The sequence below is a fragment of the Arvicanthis niloticus genome, chromosome 8, assembly GCF_011762505.2.
Source record: "Arvicanthis niloticus isolate mArvNil1 chromosome 8, mArvNil1.pat.X, whole genome shotgun sequence".
Taxonomy (NCBI): domain Eukaryota; kingdom Metazoa; phylum Chordata; class Mammalia; order Rodentia; family Muridae; genus Arvicanthis; species Arvicanthis niloticus.
Genome location: NC_047665.1, coordinates 68,317,288 through 68,330,152, shown reverse-complemented (window position 1 = coordinate 68,330,152; position 12,865 = coordinate 68,317,288). Strand labels below are relative to the sequence as shown.

The window sequence follows — 12,865 nt, the reverse complement described above, 5'->3', positions numbered from 1 at the left end:
CCGTAGCTGGTTAGGATGCAAGTGGGTGTGAGTGTGGAAAAGACTGAGCTGACTAATGGTTCCTTGGCTCTCTGGATATAGTAAACAAATGCTGGGTGGTCGGCGCTTGAGTGGGTGTTGAGAGCGCACCACACCATTAGAAAGGAAGAAATAGCTTCTAAAACACTGAGAACCATTTACAGAGAAGATTGCACACTTTCCAAACAAGTCACTTGAGTAGGCAGGCCCAAACCAAACTATTTGTAGGTGTCTTGTGAACGCCTTGAGGACTGCTGGGTGCTAATGGGTTCCAAACTTACAATTCCAGTATTCAGTACATTTTCTCTTTTATTTCTTTCTCTGGAAATCAGTCCTTAAAACAAACAGCAGAAAGAATGAAGTACAAGTGCCTTTTCGAAAGCTGCCTTCAGGGACAGAAGGAGGGGACTGGTAGACGGGACTTCCTGGAAGATCGCCATGTTTTTTGTGACCATTACCTTGTGGTCTTTTCATGCTTTTATTATTTTCCTACCCTGTCTCTCACCGTGCTCACTACCAGCTAATTTGACCAGCTTCCCTTGGACAGACTGAGACTGTGCCTTGGGCCTGTGTGTCCTCAGATTTGTGCGGATGCCTTCATGGATGCTGTGGGAGTGGGGTTAGAAGGCCAAGCCCAGTCAGCGTTTTCTCTGCAATAAAAATATAACCATTTATTGGATCATTTATTTATGGCAATAGTGAAAGTAAAGGTCTTAAGACTTTTAGGAATTTAGGGAGGATATTAAGGAAAGCGTGGAGAGAAAATGAGATATTCTTAAGCTGAAATTGATGAATTTCCTAAATTTTTCTATTTGTTCTTATCAAGGTTTTAATTTTTTTTTCTTTTAAGCTCATTTGGTCAAAGAAAATTTTCCAGTAGCTTTCAGGTTAACGATATTTGACAGAACTGAGTTTATAAATATGGGTGTCACTCAGTGAAAGACCACTGTATATCCCACTAAGAGAACTTTCAGCCCTATTCAGGATCCATGTTTGCAACAAACCCATATTTTTATCAACTGCTATGATAACTTAACTATTGACTTGAGGATTTTAGTTCTGAATGTAAAACGGGGATTGTATGGACTATAAGTATGTGTTTTCCTGTGAACATCCAGTCATTAACAAAAAAAGTGGTTAGCTGATGTTCCAAACAGTCACTGTATGATTAAAGGAATTAACATTACAGACTTTGTAAGACATATCTTTGTAAGACGTTCCAACACACAGGGACACTGTAATATTAGCTTCGTTAAAAGGAAGTCTATTGCTCTTACTTACTGAGTGCTGGGATTGAACCCAGGGTTTGGCTTTGCCAGGGAGTCTCTTCCCAACACCAGATGATCTGGTAATCTTGGTCCTCCTGCCTTCCCTTCTGAATGCTCGGATTATAGGATCGTGCCTCCACAAAGACATCTATATACTTCTGCACACAGCATATTATGGGTCAGTGTGGGAAGCTTTCTAATCCTGAGGTGTGGCCTTCTTTATAAATATTTTCATAAGCATTTATCTACTAGACATCTGTCAGCGCGGCACAGTGTAATCATGTCCATATGCTTTGCTGTATGATGGAGAAGGGAACGTCGTAGGGGCAGGGCTGACTGATTCATGTTCCTCCTACTCAGTGCAGCCCAGGCTCCAAGCGTTGCGTGTTCACTGACAAGATCAGCCATGTACTATATGTATATCACTTAAATATATTATCGAACAGACACTTACACATCCGTTTTCCTCTTTCTTGTCAGGTCAAGTACAAAAGAGATTTTGAAGAAAGCAAAGGCAGGGGCTTCAGCATCGTCACAGACACCCCTGAGCTGCAGAGGCTGAAGAGGACCCAGGAGCAGATCAGTAATGTAGGTGCCGAGATGCCCTGGTGTGTGTCTCTGTGTAGTATTGTGAGACTGAGTGTGTGAATCATAGCTGCCGCTGAGTGTGTTCAGTCTCCTCAGAATGCATGCCAACTACACCTGTCAAATCTCAGGCCATTGATCTCGTCACTTATCTACAGCTTGGCCTCTATAACAGTATCTTCTTCATATATTTTGAATATCTCCCAGCCTTCATATTTGGACAAGATTAAATGTTTGTGATGAAAAATTCTGACATTTTCTCTATGTAGATAGCCATATAAAGTTAATATATAGTTTGGGTATAGTAAAAATATGGTCTTTTCTAATTGTGTACATACTCTGTATATGTGTTTATCATATGTTACATCAAATTTTAGAAATAAACATTTGTTTATGTAATTATTTTCTACTTGAAAACCACATCTTTAAGTTATATATTTTCCAGAGTAACAAAAATTGTGACTGGAAGAAGTCCAAGGAACATAAGAATATGAATTTAGTACTTGCTAAAAGTAGACAAACAGTTCATTTTTGATTTTTGTAATTCATACGTGTGATTGTATTTCTTCTAGTGTATTGCATGAAATGTATCAAAATGCATTTTTTTCTGCAAAGGAGTAGGTTTAATGTTAGATTTCCCAAATGGAAATTATAAACTGTGTATGGTACAGCAAACATGCAGCTCCTGCCATGATCATGAGATTGTGGATGTCACTTGTCACAGAAATCTGACAAGTATGTCACAAGTATTATATATATATATATATATATATATATATATATATATATATATATATGTATTACAGATGTTATAAGTAATATAGCCCTAATTTATAGGAAATGTTTATCATTTGCAAATGAATTTAAATTTGCTGATACTGGGCCATGGTCACGAGCCATGTGTGTTCATATATATATGTGTATATATATATATATATATATATATATATATATATATATACACACACACACACGAACACACATGCTCACACACTATTTGTAGATAGAGTTTAGTATGTAATTTTAGAAAATGTTATTTGTTAAAAATTCAGGAACAGAACTATTTGGAGTTTAAAATGTTATTTCAAGGGCAGGAAGAGGCCTCTCTTTTTATTACATTCTCTATGGTTTACCTATTGTTTGGTCTTTATGTGGATATTCTCTATTGGAGATTTTTTTCCCAGTTAAAGAGACAGAGTTGACATTTAGGAGCTGGTGATATCCATCCTGCCCCATGGTTTTACCTATGACTTTTTGGACTGCCAATAATGAATAATAAAGATAATTAATTACCTTTATTCTTCTCCCCATTCATCCTGCCCTCAAATAAAAAATCCATTCTTACATTACAAATACAATCCAAAGATGCATTTCAATTGATAGTTCCGTTTGGAGTTTAAAATATGTTATGCCAGCTGCAGTTCTCAATGCTCAACTAGCCTAGAAATTTATTTCTCAAAGAACTAAGCAACTCTACTTAAGACCATCCATGTGACAGGTAGCACGAGGATTACAGTTCACTCAAAGGTAAGCCTTTTCATTTATGTTCAAATTAAGTCAATGTTCATAACTCATTAGAAAATAACTTGTCATCTCACCAAACTTTATCATTAGCAGGAGTACACTTTATATTCAATGCCAGAGGTCGTTTGCAGATCCATTCTTAACTATGCCAAACCCCTTATAATGCAGGTATGTATTCATCTATAATCACTATGTTCATAGCAGCCTATACAAAACAACAGTAAGATATAGCCTATGAGATAGACAATGGTCAGTTTTAAAAGCATCTAATTTAGACCACAGCTGAACCACTCTCCTTTTGCTTTCTCTTGGTTTTGGGTACCATAGGAATCGTAGTAGTAGTTCATTTAGCAATGATGGGACCTATGAATGCTTGGGTTACCATAAAGAAGAGATTTCACAATACTTCTGTTAAGCCTACTCCTGAAGAAAGGAAGGTATAAAGTTTTCTGAGGTCTGGTGAATTTATTACTCATTTATAAGACTACGACCCCATGGAATTTTCTCATTCTGCACTGAGTTTTTCATATTACTCCAGGGTCTCTTGCCATAAGAAATCTGACTTGATTTGAAAAGTACCATGTTGGTTTTTCTAATTTTCTAGACCACTTTAACACAAAGCTACTGAACAGTACTAGGCAAAACCCATGCAGTTGTTTTTGAGTGTGACCTGCATTGTTCCTGTTTTGAGAGGAAGAGGTGAACAAGGATCTAAATTGGGAAGACCCTATAATCTTCCTGCTAGAGATGGTTGGGTGGGGCTCAGCCTGCTGATTAGAAGAGATGAGGTTTGTGAGTTGAGTCTTACATTAGACCCCAGGTGATGGGGGGACCCAAGTGATCATTATAGTCTATATTTTTCTTTTTGATCTACTTTATAAAATATATTTCCAGTTCATTTTGCCTTTGGATATTTGGTGGCTCTTTCTAAGCTGCTGTTAATCCCCTTTGGACTGAGAAAAGTATAAAGACATGAAGCTGTGAATTTAATAACTCCTAGGTGTTTGGGGTAATATGTTATGGATGAGTGGGCATTTTTGATTGCTTGTGTCTGTGTCTGTCACTGTTATGAAAATTTTCCAGACACTCTCATGTTCATTTGTCTAGGAATTGAAGTCATTTGGAAATAGCCCCTCAGTCTGCAAATGTTACAGGGGTGTGGATAAAGTAGAACCTCAAATTTCAAATTTTGTATAATAAAAGAGGTAAATGTGGGTTAGCCCTGCCTTCTTTATTTTGGTACCCATAATGACAACATAGTGAACACGGGAGATGCATTAGGTACTAGCATTTAAAGTGCTTCTCCGGCACTCCTTAGGGTAGATGCAGAATGAAGAAAAGAGGTGGGGTTTGGAATTTCGTTACCCATAGGAAAGAAGCAGAACTTGGCTTTTAAAATCAGGCTCTCATTTTCCCTGGTGATGTTCCAGATGATGTCTTCATTTAATTTGAGACATTTGTATCAGAGGAAGTTTGATTGGTTGGGCTTAGAGTTTTCTTTTTTTTTCTGGGGGGGGGGGGAAGTCAGGATATTCAGCTGAAAAATTTAATAGTGGACAATGTTTATAAGTTCAGGTTTTGTTTCAAGTCTGTGTGCAGCAGCATACAGCTAGGGAAGTTTGTGGGAAGTGCTGTCTTATGATCTCTGGGTTCTATAGGTTTTCACAGTAAAACCAGTCAGGTTTCATATGCCTTCTTTGACCACACCCCCTCGCCCAAATAATTATACATCTTTGCATATTTATTAACCACCGTTTACTAAGGTGCACATACAAAGGTAAATCTAGGCATAGCATGCCTATGGAGAACATTAAAACATCATCGGTCCCGTTCATATACCTCTAGCTTATTACAGCTCTAGTTTCAGGTGGTTCCCAGGCTCTGACCTCTGAACAGGGTGGATGTTCAGGGTACCTGCACCATGGTGGCACGGCAGCATGCTCAGTATTGAAATGACTCAGTGTGGCCTGCCAGAGATGACTGGTGTCTTTCCCTGTGTCTGTTTAAGCACACCTAAGGGCTACACATTCAATGAACTCACAGTGTGGGGCTAGATAAGGAAACAAAATGGTAAAATCAAGTCCCAAGAGGTTTTTACAGCCTTCCTGGCATAGACAAACACTGTTTGTTTTCTAATTCATCATAGGTGGAAGAAAAGTATCATATGAACAGGAGAGAAAAAGAAAGCAGATCCCAGGCTCTCCCAGACTGATGATAGTAAGTGTATCCTAGCAGACCTGCCTGAGTGTGTGCCTGTCCTTGGTGCACGTCGGAAAGAGTGTTGTGTGCCTGTGTGAGTGTCGTCTTTACACCATTGCTCACCAGACCATTTCTTTTACTGTGTGAGCGTCTATAGCTTTGATTATGTATCTTATTTCCCAACTATTGCTGCAATCACCACACCCATTCATAAGAAAAGCTTGCTTGCTTTGCAAGAAAAGCTAAGATCAAAAGCTGTCTGTAATTTGATACTGAAATGTAATTAATCCTAACTCTTTTGATATAGCCACATAAATTTTCATTGACTTAGAATGTAAAATAAATTACATGCCCATTAATAAACTCACAAGGACACTGCTGATTTAGTTCCCCGAGACTTTATGAGTTAGCCTCAGAAATATTGGATTATTGGAACCAAATAATTGAATACAATGTCTACGGACTATTAAAAGATTTGATTCAAAGTTGAGTGTAAGGGTGAGCATGAGAGCGTAGGGATGATTATCTAGGGATTTGGTCTCTGTTTGTAATTTAAATAAATCATTTTGACAGAGACTGACTGTAACCATGTTCAGCTGCTGACAGTGTAAAATTGAGCTGTATGGTGGACAGAAGACAAGCAGTCAAGAGAAATCCCCAAAGGTAAAATTTGTTATGTAATTGGGTCAACTCATGCATGAGAAATGCATGCTAATTGTAAACTGGTGGCAAAATTATCCTGTAGGAGGCAATTAGGTCTTATATGAATCCAAACAACTGACTTGGGGGAGCTTGCTTTCTTTCGGTGCACAGCAAACACAGAAGTAGTTTTTAAAAGGAGAGAAAGATAAAAATTAGAAAGTCATGCAGCATGCAAATGGATTTTTTGCTATGTTTCCTTCTAATATAAGCAATATAACTTGTATCATTAAGTAAAAGCTTACACGAAAGCTCTTCATTTTAAGTAGTTCAGCACACTAATATATAAGGATAATGGGATGATATTTTAATTATAACTCATCATGGTTTTATAAACATAATCAATAAGTTGTGAAGTTGCTGCCTAAGATATAAGCCCTTGAAGGCTTGTATTCTTAGGGTGAACTCCTAGGTTGCTTTAATGGTCTGCATTTCACCTTCAGCTCATCTCTGTTAGCAACCCTGATATAATTCAATGTAACAGTGGGTCAGTAGTGTGCTTTCTGGAGGCAGGGATCAAGTATGTCAAAGAAAGCAATGGGACAATAGCACATATTTTTCTTATAATGTCTAACACATGGTCATGAATAGTTCATGGGTTTTGGAACACTTTGACACACGGTTTAATTAGATCCTCTGAACAACCTCTCTCCCAGGGAAAGGATTTCTATAAGGAATACTTACACTTTCCTGTGAAATATATATGGAAAATTACCTTTTGGCCTTTTCTTTCCCATTTATGGTGTTCCTCGCACCTGGCTTTGCTTTACATTTTCATGTAGGGCAGGACTTCAAAGGCTGATCTCAGCTTTTTATCCCCAATTTTTTAGCCACAGTCACTTAAAGAAACAAATATGTCTTGGACCAGTAATCACTTGTGCATGGCAAGAAATGGGGAAGGGGATGATTCTTGCTAAATAGCCTTGCCTTGGGGGAAGCTTTGAGAAGAGCCACCGAAATATGAGACTCAGCACCTGTGACTTCCACTTGGACACAGATTAGTTATCCAGAGGTGTTTTCTTGAGGTGCTGCTTTTGAGAAAGTCTGTTTCCCCATTTCTTGGTTTCCAGGCTCACCACCTGTCTTCCTGTTTCAGTCTCTACAGCAGTTCCTACACTGTCCCATCCCCACCCCCCCCAACCCTTGAAGCACCTAATGCTCTCTCATGCTATCTAAAATATCACCATCAGATAAGTCTTACTAAAGTATATGCTTCATTAAGATCGTGCTTGTGACCCATTAAATAAACCCTTCCTTTGGCCCTCTCCTTTGAGCAGGATGAAGTCTACCCTCCTATGCCTTTTATGGACTCTAATGACCTTTCACAATTGTCCTGAACTATTTCCGGCCTTATCTTCCACTGCTTGTCAACACTGTTTGCCCATTTCTTTTAAGCCTGCACTTGATATCTGCTCTGGACTTTCCTGTGAGTCATTCCTCTTGTTCAGCCAATTTGACACCACTGGGAAATGAAATCCTGACCCCTGACCCCAGTGTACACTCACTAAGTGGTTAGTGACCTTCTCCTCTGGAATCCTTGCGTGCTTAGGGGAGGGTTATACTTATTTCCTATAGTCATTTCACACGTGATAGTCCACATTCTGGCTGTAATTAGTATTTTATGCATCTTATAGGTTTCCTCCTTTAACTTTAAGAAAAAGGGGATTGTCTACTCTCAGTCAGCATTCTTTAAACTCCAGAATACACAGCGTAACACACTGTCTCCTCTGTTCAGAACATGCCCCTGTTCCTTACTTGGGTTTCTGCAGTAGAGTCTTGATTGTTCTTTCATACCAGGTCATTCACCACATGACATTTTGCTAATTATTCCTAAAATACACATTTGATTGTGTCATGGCCTCTTTTAGAATCTGTTTATGGATCCCTACTGCCTTTAGGGTAAGATGCAAAACATTTTGCATAGAAAACAAGGACTATCCCTGGTTTACTGAGAGCTGGGACTTGGAGCTTTGGTGTCTCTCTTGTCTCTAAACCCTGTGGACTTATCCATCTGTCCATCCATCTTTCCTTCCTCCCTCCCTCCCTCCCTCTCTTTTCCTCCTTCCCTCCCTCCCTTTCTTCTTTCTTTCCTTCTTTCATTATTTAATTTACTTTACATCCTGACCACAGGTTCAGTTTCCACTCCCTCCTCTGCTTCCAGTCCTGCCCCCCTCCCCACACCTCATCCATTCCTCCTCCCTTTCTCTTCAGAAAAGAGCAGGTCTCCCATGGATATCAACCAGCCTTGGCATATCAAATTTCAGTAAGGCTAGGCTCATCTTCTCCCATTGAGGCTAGAGGAGACACATAGTAGGGAGAAGGGTCCCAAAGGTAGGCAAAAAGCAAAAACAAAACAAAACAAAAAACCAGTCCTTGTTCCTGCTGCACAACTTTTACATATGTGCAGAGGCCTATGTGAGTCCCACGCATGCTGTCCAGTTGGCAGTTCAGTCTCTGTGGGTCCCTTTGGGGCCAGATTAGTTGATTCTGTAGGTTTTCTTCTGGGGTCCTTGAACCCTGTGGCTCCTATTATCCTTTCTCTAAGCTCCACCTAATGCTTGGCTTGGGTCTCTGCATCTGTTTCCATCAGTTGCTGGGTGAAGCCTCTCTGATGAGTTGTACTAGGCAATGGAAACTTCCAGGAATCTATGAGGGTGACTCTAGCAACGGGGGACATGGAGCCTGAACAGGGCATCTCCTGTAACCAGGCAAGACTTCCTATGGAGAAATTGGAACACCAACCCAGTCACAAAACCTTCAGCTTGCAGTTTGTCCTGCCTACAAGATGTGCAGGAGTAAAGATGAAGCAGAAAGTGAGGGAATGGCCTAGCAATGACTGGCCCAGCTTGAGACCCATGCCATGAGAGGGAACCCCCACCCCGACCCTGTTAATGATGTGATCCAGCACAGTGATAAACTGGAGAACAAAGGACCTGCCACACACCTCCCCACTCGACTTCTGTTTTGGACCTGTTTAGCTTCCTACCTACTTCTCAGTCCTGGCTCATTAAATCTTTCTTAGGATAAATGTCACAGTAAGTGGAGGGACTAATCTGTTCTTTCAATGTAAGATTTCTGGTGGCCTGGTTAGTACTTGGTATGTAACCCATGCCCAGTAAATGTATACTGAATGAGGCAATAATTTGCAAAAATACATAGTAATGTATTTTGTGTCTTCTTATCAAAATCCCACTTTAGCAGGGTCTTTAGTTTTAGAAATTGCTTTGATTTTTCTATTCATTCTTGTTTATATTTCTTAATAATATTGTTAATACTGCTTGTGTGGCGACTTGTATAGTTTTATAGAATGGTTGTAGCAATACTTTCTCAGTAAAGTATTTTTTTATGGCTTCCTATTGTGATACCTAAAAATTTAAGTATATTGAAAATGCAAGGACTACCCCTGTACCCTTGTTCTAGAACATTGTAACAAGAATGTCAAAAAAAAAAAAAGCAAAAAGCAAACCAAACCCATAAAAACTCTTATAAAGACTTATGAAAACTGCTTCAGTTTTGTATTAGCTTTCTCAGTACTCTGGCAGAGAACCTTGCAGAAGTGATGGAGGGAGGAAGGATTTATTGTGCTTAGAGGACACAATCCATCCTGGTGGAGAAGGCAGAGGCAAACAGCTGAGGTCAAAGTGGTGGAAACTTACAGCATAGGCTTCCTCAGAGCTTGGCAATTCAAGAAACAGAGCACTCTAGTCAGAACCAGAGTGTCTATCACCTTCAAGGGCCACCCTTATCGGTGTATGTATGCCAGCTAGGCGTCATGTCCCCAAATTTTTGTAACTTTCTGCAGTGAGGTTTGGCCCCCATAGATTCATGAATGTATTTGAATGCTTGGCCATAGGGAGTGGTACTATCAGGAGGTATGGCCTTGTTGGAGGAAGTGTGTCACTGTGTGGATGGGCTTTGAGGCCTCCTATGGTCAGGCTTTGTCTAGTGTGGAAGATAGCCTCCTCCTGGCTGCCTTCAAATTGAGATGTAGAACTGTTGGCTCCTCCAGCACCAAGTCTGCCTGAATAATGCTTTGTTTCCCGCCATGATGATAATGGGCTGAATCTCTGAAACTGTAAGCCAGCCTCAATTAGGTATTTGCCTTTATAAGAGTTGCTGTGATCATGGTATCTCTTCATAGCAACAAAACCCTAACTAAAACATCTCAAGCCTTCTGAAACAGCTCAAGTTGGGGCTCAAGTATTTAACCACAGGAGTGAACATTTCACATTCAGACCATACTAAGTCTATATTGCAAATACCACAGGCTGGGTGCTTAATACCCAAAGATTTGTTTTCTCACGGGTCTAGAGCTAGGCCAAAGTAGGTTGAGGTTAAGTGAAGTTGGATTCTGGTGAGGACTATCTTCCCAGGTTGCAAACCATCACTGGCCCCTCCTTGTGTCTTTGCTATGCAGGTCATCTCTTTTTTTCACAGGATATTGGTCCAAGAGGGTTGAGACTCCGCCCTTATGACCGCATTTAACTTTGGCTTAAGTTCTTAAAGACGATTCCAAATACAGCCATAGTGCTAGTTAGAGCTTCACTGTATGAATATTCGGGGGTGGCAAGGAGAGGCACAATTCCATCTGCAAAAGCACTGAGTCATACATAGTCTACATACATTACAGGGAAAATCTGAAGCGATGAATGATGTGCACTCTGTAAAGGCACTTTGAAATCTCTGAAGCAGGATATAATTGTAAACCACTCTTATAAATCAGCTTGCTCAGTAGCCTTAGAAGACACAGCCTTCTACTGCTACCATTTCAGATAACTTCTGATGGCGTTAATGGAAGAGAAGCTAATATACAGTTATAAATATATTTTAAAACTTTCCAGATTTTGGTTAAATTCTGAGGCTCAAACTTTAGACTTTGCATGCCTTTGACTGGCAAGTGAGCTTAGGCTGAAGTGAATGCAAGCCAGAGTGGAAGAGCAAGACCATAGGAAGGAAAGCTTCTTACACGGTGGGGAGCCTCTTAAAGACTAGCATTTGGGAAATGTCTTCATTTCTAGGGCATGATACAATTTCAAATTTGCATCTGAATTTTCTCCCGGATTTCATTGTATATTATGGGACATATTTCATGGCATGAGGATCATAAATATTAAAGTAAAACTAGAAGTCTTATATAAGTATTTGTGGACTATCATTAATAGTTATGCTGTGTAATTAAGATTTTGGGAGATTTGGGGAGGCATGCTTAAAACTTGTCTTTTTAGTTAGTAAGAGTGACTCTCAAATGTTATTTTATCTAATTGGAAAATCATAATCCAGGGGAGCCTCATTACAGAGATTTGATTTCAAACCCATTAGTACTCCAAGGTCAGTAGGCGTGCACAACTAAGGAACAAGCTATGCTTTAGAAGTTGGAGGGTGTGCATTTGTGTAAGTGTGATTGTATGTAGCCATGTTCACTATGTTCTTGACCTCTGAATTGAAAGTTGAACAGAGTCTCCACAAAAGCCATAGGTCCTTCAAATAGAAGTTTAGAGATTTTTTTTTCTCTTCAAGTAGAATTGTATTTTTTCCATAGAATAGGGTTAGAGGGTAGCCCTGGTGACCACGACAGTAAAGAAGACACAACTGTTAGACTCTGCTCAATTCAAAGGATAGCAAGAAGGAAACTATCACTTTTTTTTTTTTGGCTTGCATGCATTGTTTCCTTGATATTTTTTTTTTATGAGTATATTGACTGTAACAAAGTCAACTTTTTAGAAAATAATATCTATCTATCTATCTATTTTAATCTGTTTAATTTCAACTTTGTGTTAGTACATTGCTGGAATTACAGAAGTGTTCAAAGTTAGTTGTGTTTAGAAAACAACACAAAAGAATATAGACCTAGAAAAAAGACCGAAGGCCTCAAAAATAATCCATCTTCCCTTGCTTTTCTAGCACTTCCCTTTGATCTTCTTTCTTCTTCATCTCTCCCTTCCTCCTCCTTTCCTTTTCAATGGTGGGGATGGAACCCATGGTATTAAGCATGCTAATGGAGCATGTAACCACTAGGCTAAACTCCAGATCCTCATTGGAACATTGATTATTTTGGATGCTGAGAAGCAGTTTCTTCTAAAATGGCACACATTATCTTTATGTAATTGCTGTTGTGAGACCATTGAGGACAAGCTGAAGGGCTATTTTGTTGTTGTTGTTGTTGTTGTTGTCTTGCTTTTTTGGGTTTAGTTTGGCTGTGCTGTGGATTTAGAACCAGGGTCTCTGTGGCACAGGGTAACCACAAATCCCTGGGTTCAAGTGATTTACCTCATCCTCTGGAGTGACTGAGACTATTTGCAGGTTCTGTTGGACCTGGCTTCAATGTTAAGCTTAAATCTTTTTAAAAGCTTTTACATTGTCTATAAAAAGTAAGGTAGAGATAAAGATTGCCCTTCCAAGTGTCTCACATGAGCACACATGCTCAGTAAATGCTGGCTGTGAACATCGATTACACCAGGCCTTGTGGGTTTAGAAGAGAGAAACAACTTCTTGTATGCCTTTCGAGTTCACAGTGGGACATATGGAGTAGACTGGTATGGCTTTAGGAGGGTTTGAAAACCACTAGTTAAACT

General features: G+C 39.5%; 1 protein-coding gene across 3 annotated transcripts in view; it reads left to right on the top strand.

Moving 5' to 3' along the window:
* The window catches only part of Nebl (nebulette), a 356,298-nt gene that overhangs the window by 190,432 nt on the left and 153,001 nt on the right, over window positions 1-12,865 (top strand). For 2 of the 3 annotated variants that reach the window (XM_076939539.1, XM_034510049.2), the window contains exon 4: window positions 1,767-1,874. In XM_076939539.1, the coding sequence (XP_076795654.1) occupies window positions 1,767-1,874 (108 nt within the window). Of the gene's footprint in view, window positions 1-1,766; window positions 1,875-6,174; window positions 6,258-12,865 lie in introns of those variants that run through there. The other variant, XM_076939538.1, reaches the window with a different exon arrangement.